This window comes from Vombatus ursinus, unplaced genomic scaffold (assembly GCF_900497805.2).
Source record: "Vombatus ursinus unplaced genomic scaffold, bare-nosed wombat genome assembly UNPS02014799.1, whole genome shotgun sequence".
Classification (NCBI taxonomy): Eukaryota; Metazoa; Chordata; class Mammalia; order Diprotodontia; family Vombatidae; genus Vombatus; species Vombatus ursinus.
The window spans coordinates 41,465,586-41,475,442 of record NW_020954577.1 but is presented as its reverse complement, the minus strand read 5'-3'; the positions used below and the strand labels follow the sequence as shown (position 1 = coordinate 41,475,442).

The 9,857-nt window shown below is 38.7% G+C and overlaps 1 protein-coding gene across 1 annotated transcript in view; it reads right to left on the bottom strand.

The window, feature by feature from the left end:
- Window positions 1-730: 730 nt before the first annotated feature.
- The window catches only part of ZCWPW2 (zinc finger CW-type and PWWP domain containing 2), a 147,711-nt gene continuing 138,584 nt past the window's right edge, over window positions 731-9,857 (bottom strand). Inside the window, exons 11-12 of the mRNA XM_027871942.1 lie at window positions 7,603-7,724; window positions 731-982 (exon numbers count right to left, since the gene is read on the bottom strand). Of these exons, the coding sequence (XP_027727743.1) occupies window positions 821-982; window positions 7,603-7,724 (284 nt within the window). The 3' untranslated portion in view covers window positions 731-820. The remainder of the gene's footprint in view (window positions 983-7,602; window positions 7,725-9,857) is intronic.

Genomic DNA, 9,857 nt, shown 5'->3' with positions numbered 1-9,857 from the left:
TCAATAATAAGGCAGCAGTGGCTTGGTGGATAGAGTATAAGGCTTGGAGTTAGGAAGACCTGGGTTCAAATTCTGAGTCTGATAACTGTCAACCCAGCCTCAGTCATCTAACCTCTATGCATCTCAAGCCACTGTTTGGACTGCTCTACTAAGCTACAGACAGGTTATACCAACATCAGAGGTTTCCCACAAAGCTTTATTGTAAGTAAAGAATGAAAATAGCAAAAGTGAGTTAGTCCCAAGGTCTTGATAGTATATATTTGAATGAAGTATCCACATAAATTGATAGCACACTGGTGTAGTGGATGTAATATAGAGCTCATAGAAATAAAGACATGGAGTTTAATTCTACTTTTGACACCCATGAGCTCTGTGACCATGGGCAAGTCACTTACTCTATATGAGCCTCAGTTTTATTATCTCTAAAATGGAAAGAATAATACCTTCAAAACCTGCCAGGTTTCTGAGGGACCCAAGTGAGCTAATGTCTGGAAAGCACTTAGCAAATTTTAAGGTACTCTATGAATGTTCATTATTCTCATTTGTAATTGTAATATTTATTATTTTAAGTAGTTTTATGGTAAATATTTAAATATATGAGGACAGATCAAAACAAAGAGGTAAATGTTAAATTTTTTATTTACTTTCGTCTTAAGTATTCACATAGACATCATTTCATTGCCATAGTTAAGTAATAAATCTTAAATAAATAAATGTACCATTTCTGCATTGCTTTTGCCTCTTGGATCTTATATTTTAAATACTTTTGTCATATGAAAATGAATAGTCACATGAATAGATCATTTTAGTCATTTACATGCTAAAACTCAGACATCAAAGCATCTATTTCTTTAAACTTGTCAGTTATACTCTCAATACATTCTCCAGTTCTGAAGGGCACTCCATCAATTATAAGACAATCTTCTTCATACTGGTTTTCACAAAGGATTTCTTCTGAAATTTCTGTGTTGCACAGAGATACCTGAAGAGAATAACAGCACACACAGTTTACAAGCCCCACACAAAACGTCCCTAGACCTAAACTATGCACTGGCAACTATGTGAAAAAAAAAAATCCAATGCAACATTGTGGACTGTGGGAAAAAACCCTGGGTGTGAACTGGGAAGATACAGCTTTGACTGAGGAAACCATGTAAACTTTCAGAGTCGTAGTGTCAATGTTGGTACATGGGGATAAAAACCCAGCACAGGGGGGTGGTGAGAAATAACAGCAATGATATCTATATAATGAGCTTTATAGTTTATGAAGCAAAATGAAGAGTTATGTCAATATGAACTGTTGCTATTGCTGGTGTTTTGGGGGATGAAGAAGTGTGCAAGCCTCAAAAACCAAGCCCTTGGTCAACAGGGGTCACACTTGAAGTCATATCACAGACTCACCCCAACTCTTCCACACAGCCCCAGAGACACATGCTAAAGCTTCTTAGATGTTAACAGCAAAGGCCAATAATGTGAAAGCTGCCTTTCTCCTAACTCTAATATTTTAATAGGGGATAGTAGAAATGCAAGATTTTTTTATCATGGGAATTTTTCACCTTGGTTTTATCTTTGTAAACCATGTCATGAATGACCTTGAAGATTTCTCTTTTAGATTAGTGTGAATAATTTTAAAGCCATCACTAATATAGACAAAACCTCTTGTCACTATACAGCCTCTTTTAGTGGCTGGGGCTAAAGACTGACAATGATCTTGATGTGGCCTGGAGAAGTATTAAGGGAAAAACATTTGTGAGATGTTAACATCAAATGCCGAGGTATTGTCCTGGGGACTATTTTCCATTTTCTCTGTCCCTCTCTCCTCTCACCGTCCCTCTCTCCTCTCACCTTTCTCTCTTTCTTCTTCTCCCTCCTCTCAGTCTGTCACTGTCTGTTTCTTTGTCTCTATCTCTTCCTCTGCACTCTCACCCTCCCTCTCTCTCTTCATTAGCTTCAATTCTCCCTTCTCTAGTCCTGATTGACACAGCTGCCAAAGCGATTTTCCCAAAGAACATGTCTTATTGTGTGTGTTACTCTTATATTCAATACACCCAAGTGGTTCCCTATTACTCATAACAACAAATGCAAACTCCTCTGTTTGGCATTTAAAGCCCTTCACAAACTGGTCCCTAACTATCTTTCCAAACTTGTTCTATATCACTTCCCTTTACACAGTCTTCAGGCTATCCTTGTTGCTGTTCCCCACATAGAACGCTCCACCTCCCACCCCTGGCCTTTGTACTGGCTGTGCCCCATGCCTAGGATGCACTCCCTCCCCACTCACACCTCTGAAGAGATGCTCAAGGCTTAGCCCGCCATCATTGGGAGTGCTAATGTCTTACCTTCATAGTACCTTGGACTTACTTTGTATATCCTTATACATGTACCGGTTGTTTTCCCCCCAAAGAAGGTAATCTTGTCAAGGGAAAGAATTGTTTCATTTCACAGAGCCTAACACAATGCTAGAACATAGTAAGCACTTAATGTTTGTGATGGGGTATCTTTCAGGATCCTTTAGAGGCTAACTCAGAAAAAGAATAAAAAACTACTTGCAATTTAGATCAGTACTTTTGTGTATCAAAAATTCATGTTTTACTAATATTAAAATCATCTCACGGATCTGTGATCTCATTGTTTTCATAGTTCTTGCCAACAAAAATGATTCAAACCTAGTCACAGATTCCATCCTGTACAATTCTTGTGCACATTTTCTCAAGTTATCACCATCAAAGTCCACCCAGGGCTAGGGGTCTTTCTTGCTTCCTCCTAACCACGTGTGGCTACCAGTGGAGTACACTGCTCATTCATCTGTCACCCCTCATACTTTCTACATGACCAACCTGTCTTTCCTTCTTGTCCTACAATTCCTTGATCAGATGTTTTACTTGTGTTCTTCTGAGTTTCTCATTGGTTATGTGTTACAGCCCACTTGATGCATCATCATTTCCCTATTGACCTCTGCGTAATAAGCATTTATAACTCTCCAGACAGAGTGTTGCTCCATGCCTCATTGCCAAAACATAATATTGGCAGAACGTCATAATTAAAAAGATGGGCCTTTGCTCTCGGGGAAGCTTGGATCAGTGAAGAGCTTTGTCATTTTCCAAAGGCTGTCTAGTCACCCTCTTACTCATCATGTTCAACTCTGCGTCCAACTTGCTGTCTATTTATACAGCTATCCCAGACATCTGCACTGAGGGACTAACTCTATAGCAAATCTATGCAAATGCATATAGAAATTTGAGCAATTAACATTGTTCGTCCACTTGGCCTTCCTCATATAAGTAATTGCAGAGCTCTTCCAGGAAGCTCTGCAAAGTTCTAGGGCTTGATGAAACCCACAAACAGGAACATTTAGAGACTATCACTGTCCATTGTGAATCAATCTTCCAATTGGACTCTGGATATTTACTATCAGAGGGTCATTAACAAGGTTTTTTCTGGTGTTACAATTTCCAAGGAATCTTGAATGGTTTTGATGTATGGCAGTACCTTTTGCAAAAGAGTCTGTAAGACATGGTTTTGTTCTTCCAAAGCAAATACTTTTTTACAATCAACAAACAATAAGCATAATGAGATCCTTTATTCTCCACATCTTTCAGTTAACTATGAAGCAGTAAAGATGCAATCCGTTACTGAAAATTGTTTGTGAAAGCCAACTTGTTTCCTGCAAAAATACTTATTGAGGATATCCTTGATTCATATATACAGGTCTCTCACAGAGATTTTTATATGAATGAGAGAGTAGGCATTACATTCTCACTAACATATCAGCAACAATACATTTCAGATTTTTGATGCATTTGCTCATATAGTATCTCATTTAATCCTTGCAACAACTCTGTAAGGTAAGGCAGATATTGTTATCCCCATGTGTGCAGATGAAGAAATGAAAATTTGGATAAGTTGAGTGACCTAAGATCACACAGCTACTAAATAGTAAAGTTTAATTGGAACCTCTGAGCTCTAGTCTGCTGCTCTTCTCACTTCACCAAACCACCTCTTTTAGTGTAAATAATTACAGGATCCATTTTCAAATACCTATACATGGACTGTCCACTTGGGGTCAGCCAGGTTAGGTCTTTGTTTGTTAATGCTAGATCATTTCACTAGTCCTGTCTTGCTGCTTAAGAAATGCCCAAGAACAACAAAATAAGGAATTCTAATCTGCATTTTAGAGATAAAACAATATATTCCCAGGCCAAAGATAATGGAGCTTTGATTACTTGTTGGGGGTATGTGTGTGTGTGTGTGTGTGTGTGTGTGTGTGTGTGTGTGTGTGTGTGTGTGTGTGTGTGTGTGTGCTTTGTGGGGTGTGCTAAAATCATACATGCTATTGTTTCCCTCCAGTAGGGAAAAATCATTGAGAGTGATCTGTGGTCTTAAACATTCAAACCTCGAACCTCAAAGAAGAAATGAATTAAGGTGTTAGGACCAAATTTATCTACAGGGTTCCCTCCACCTTTTTCTTCCATTCCAACACAGATTAGGCTAGTGTTATTCCTAGAACTTGAGTGGTTCCATATTTCCCTTGATACAGTTTTCTGGTAGTATCCTGCCATGTTGACTTGGCTTCCTGGTCACCTAGGGTTCACCTATGTAAATATGTAGTTTGCGCCCCTCAGACTTGGTGAATACTTCAAGACTGGGTGAATCACCACATCCTGCCCTGTGGACCAGACATGATCCCATATGAAAGACAGGAAAACCCCACTTACTGGAAACAAATAATACTGTATCCTTATGCAACAGCTAAGTAAACTTCCTTTTTTAACTGCTCAATGACCTATTAGTGCTTCATTTCATCCCACATCAAACCTGAACTAACAGGGTGCTTGCCTGAGTCAGGCCTGTTTCAACAATGACTAAACTTTAGAACCCAAAATATCCCAAACACGACATTCTCAAAGGCTAAGCATGCTTAGAACTTGAAAATGATAATTTTGGTCTTTTCTGGATAAAAACCCAATTGTCCCTTTGCCTAACCTAGTTTTTGGTCATGTTAAACTTGCCTTTAAAAGCTGCATTAATTTCTTAAAACCACTAAATATGCTATGCTTTACTTGTAGGCAGCCTTCTCACTCTGAAAAATGCCTCCAGCCTTGCCGCCCTCTCCCCTGAGAGATGAGTCCCTCTGAGATCTTCCATTTTGAGGAAGGGCCCAGGGCAGCCAGGCTCACTCCTCTCTTCTCCCAGTCCCACTTATAACTTCATTTTACAGACAAGGAAATGGAGACCCAAAGAGGTTACCTCACACCAAGATTATGCATCGCAGGATTTGAATCCAGGTCCTCTGACCCCAAATCCAGTGTTCTTTTGACTACCTCACAATTCCTAAACTGATGATCCATTTACAAATGAGTCAGTTTCTATGAACAGACTATTTTTAGAAGAATTCGAAGAATCTCAGAGTTGGAAGAGACCCTATTGGCCATGTAGCCCACTCCTCTCTATAACATACCCAACAAGAAGTCATTTGGCCTTTGCTTGAAAATCTTTACTAAGGAGGAAATCTACAACCTCCCAAGGCAGCCCACTTTATTTTTAGTTAGCTGTTAGGAGATTTTCCTCGTATCAGAGGTTCTTAATCATTTTTGTGTCATGGACCTCTTGGGTAGTCTGGTGAAGCCTATGAACTCCTCAGAATAGTTCTTTATTTCTTCTTAATCCGTAACTGAAAGAAATCCTTAGAGTTAGAGATTAGTGAAAATAAAGATAATTATTTTCCCATCCACAGTCATGACCCCCTTCCTGATAACTATCCATTGACCCCTGAGTGGTCTGGGGAGAGGAGGGAGATCCATGGACTGTAGGTTCAAAGACTCCTCATTTGACCCAGTAGGCCCAAGTAGAACACTTTTCATTCCTCTCCCACATGACAGAATTTCATTCAAATACGTGAAGACAGCCAACATATGCTCCCCTTCTTCAGATGCAACATCATCATTTCTTTCAACCACTCTTCATATGGCATAACCTTCCCCCCACTGAAGCTGCCCTCCTCTGGACACTCTCCATTTGAGTTAATCCTTAAACAGGGTATCCAGAACTAAAGAGAATATTGCTAATATGGCCTGATCTTGACAGAGGATGGGGAGCTATTGCATTCCTAGGCCCAGGCTCTGTGCCTTTCTTAAAGCAGTTGATGATTGCATTATTTTTTTGACTGCCATACTAACTCACTGATAGTGAGCTTGTTGTCTATGAAAATGCCTAGATTCTTTTAAGACAAAATTATCTAGCCATGTATCCTTCATCTTGTATATATGGTGATTTTTTAAACCTGTGTATAACCTTTATATTTCTCCCTATAAAGTTTCCCATTTTAGATTCAGTGTCCTAATCTAGCCATTCAAGATCTTTTTGGTCCTTTGCTTTGTCATTCCATGTGTTAGCTATCCCTTCTACACTGGCATCATCTACAAATGGGATAAGAATGCCATCCATTCCTCTATCCAAATTATCAATTTTTCTTTTTGAGGAGGGAGGAAGGAGTTGATCTGTGATAACATTCCTAGAGGGAACTCTCAATGAAGAAATTTCCTGTATGGCCGCTCACTAAAGATCTCCTTCCTTACAAGTTGACAAAAAATGATCACTCTTTGGGTCCAACAATTTGACCAGTTCTAGTTCCATATCTACCTAAATACATTACAGTACCATCTAGCCCAAATCATTCCATCTTGTCCATAAGAACAGTACAAGAGACTTTGACAAATGCTTCAATAAAGCCCAGGAAAACTGTATCTACAGAATCCCCCTCATCTAGTCACCCAAGTAGCTCTATACACATGCAGTTGATAAAAAAGAGAACAAGGGGAAGAGTAAGAAGAGAGACAAAAATAAAACTTACCAATTTATATCTGTATAAACTTCCCTTACAAATATTCAGATAAGTTCCTAATTGTTCAAAGGAGTAGAAGAACTTCTATGCCATAATTCATTCCTTTTTTTCTGACCAAACATCTTTTAAATCCCTAAGCTACTCTCCACTTGTGCCAGGCTCCATCAACCCTGCTGCTTCTGAGGCACTAGCCCTGTGACCTTGGGCAAGTGCCTTAACCTCTCTGAGGCTGTTTCCTCATCTCTAGAATGGGAGAGTTAAAGCATGGCCCCAGGGTAGAGATAAAAAAATGCAACTCCCACCACTTTATGGAGAGGTGGGTGACTATTCATATGGAACACCCAGTCTCTGTAGATGTTTTAGTCTTTTTTTTCTTTCTGAACTGATTTTTTTTTTCCTTTCTCATTCACTGAAGGGATGCCTTCAGCCTCCATAGGTAGGGGAAGGGAACCCAGATATTAAAAAAGATAAAAGTCCTTTAAAAAGAAAATATGTCAATATAAACTTTTTTTAAAAAAAATAAAACGAAATGGGTGATCTATATGAGCTTCAAGGCCTCTTTTACCTCTGAATCCTATGATCATTTGATTATTCAACTAAAGGTCACAGGAACCTTTGGATCTCCACACTGAAGATAAATTTTTATTATGTATGAAATGATGTTCAACCTAGAAGCTCTCAGCAAGAACAATTCTGCTCTTGTGAAGAATGTTTAAAGTGACTGTTCCGCAAGGAGCAATGATACAAAGGGTCACAAATACCTTTCCTTCTGCGTGCATTTCATCTCCATGTGCATCTGACTCTCCAGAGGTCTTCATGGGCTCTCCTGCTTCCTGTAGCATTTGCTCCAGATCTTTTAATATGTCCTCTGTCTCAGAAACAACTGAGAAAACACCAGTAGTGGAGTTAAAGTGTTACCTCTGAGTTAATTCAATGTATTTCATTTTTCAAATCAACCAAAGTAAAGATAAAAGATAAAAAAGAAACACTTCTTGTTACTTTTACACATATAGTATCTAGAGGGTATAAAATAAATGGTCCTTATGAGTGAGCTATCTATGATTCCTCATCAAAGTACATGATAGTCTCATCCTATGGAGACAAGCACCATAAATGATTATAAAGTGCCTCTGGAATAACTACACAAGGGGGAAAAAACCTATTACAAGAGACACATGGGGAAAAGAAAAGTGGAAAAACTAGGGAACTTAGTGATACCTAGGGGAATTCTGGATGTGTATGGGAGAATCTTGGCTCTTACACTTGTTTTCTATATAATCCTGAACAAATCACCTAATTCCTGGTACCTCAGATTTCTTATCAATAATGTGTGAATAAAAGGATGAAATCTGGATAAAAGCTTCTAAACTGTAAATGAATAGGTAAGCTAAAAAATCTGGGAATTCTTTACCTATTCTAGGATCAAAATCTATAAATTGCTCATAAGGCATTACTAGTACTCCTGAATCCCTGGGATTTAGATGCTCCCAGCAAAAAGTCTTTACTAATAGTTTAATTAGAAGACAACTGTCAGTTGATTTCTCCTTTTTGCCAACTCCTTATATATACTGTAAAAATGTATGCATTTGTATATATACATGCATATATACATACATATATATATATACATAATAGCAATAATAATAACAGATGGCATTTGGATATACTTTAAGGCTTGCAAAGCATCTTATATACAGTACTTTATCTGAGTGTCAGGTATTACTGTGCCCTTTTCACAGATAAGTTAAATGAGGCATGGTAATTTATAAACTTATATACATCTATTAACCAGATAGTAATTGAACCCAAGTCTTTGTGATTAAGTCCAGCACTTGTAGGCAGCTAGGAGGCATCACAGTACACAGGGTGCCAGGTCTGGAGTCAAGAAGAACTGAGTCCAAATCCAGTCTCAGACATTTACTAGCTATATGACCCTGGGCAAGTCACTTAACCTCTATCTGGCTCAATTTCTTCAACTATAAAATGAGGATAAAACTAGCACCTTTATCACAGGTCTGTTGTAAGGAATAAATAAGATAATAATTGTAAAGTGCTTAGCACAGTATCTGTCATGTAGCAAGCATTATAGAAATGTCAGTTATCATCATCATCATTATTTCTACAACACCATACTGCCTCTTATTGATGTAGAGACAATATCCCAAAAGTATTAGTTCAGTTTTAAGCTATGATAGCTTATTCAGGTACAGATGTATATTATATAGCAATAGATACAGCAATAAGCTTAACAGATATAGGTAGATAGATAGTCTCTGATCTCACATTAACAGATTCTGCTTTGGAAAACAGGATATGCACATAGATAAATATAATGAAAAGTAGACCATGGGAACAAAGGAGATCCATAGACCAAGGAGAGAGGGAAAAAAAACCTTTACATGGGGAATAAGGGAATGCTTAACAAAGAAGATAGTGCTTGACGTATGACTTAAAGGAAGAGTCTTGGAGGAGACAGTCAAAGATGGTGAAATAGGCAGGACTACAACCAAGCTCTACAATTATTCCATCAAAGATGGAGAGACAGCACCAAGAAGTAGTGATTGGGAAATTCAAGAAGAAACAACAGTGAGTCATTTTTTCAGGGAAGCTCAGCATAAGAAGACATCTCCAGTGGAGTGGGCCTTCCAAGAAGGTCTTCCCACAGAGCCTTCCAACATTGGGATTGACCTGAGGCCTGTAACTCTGTATCGGGACAAAGTGTGGGCTCAGGGATCTAGCTCAGACTGAGCCTGTGTAGGAAAGAGAAACAGTAATGGGTTAGCAGCTGTGTCACTCTGACCCAAAAGCTAGGTCATGGATCTAGCACTAACTGAGACTGAGGCCTGAGACTGTGTATTATGAATAGGAGTACCTGTAAGGACCAAGCTTGAGTCTGTGTATGGGTAAAGGGAAAGAAGAGAAGCAAGCAGCAGCTATGTGGCTCTGACTCTGGAGTCAGTCAACTGGATTGTTTGAGTGCCATCATAGGTCAGGCCCTTTTCAAAAAAGTACCGTG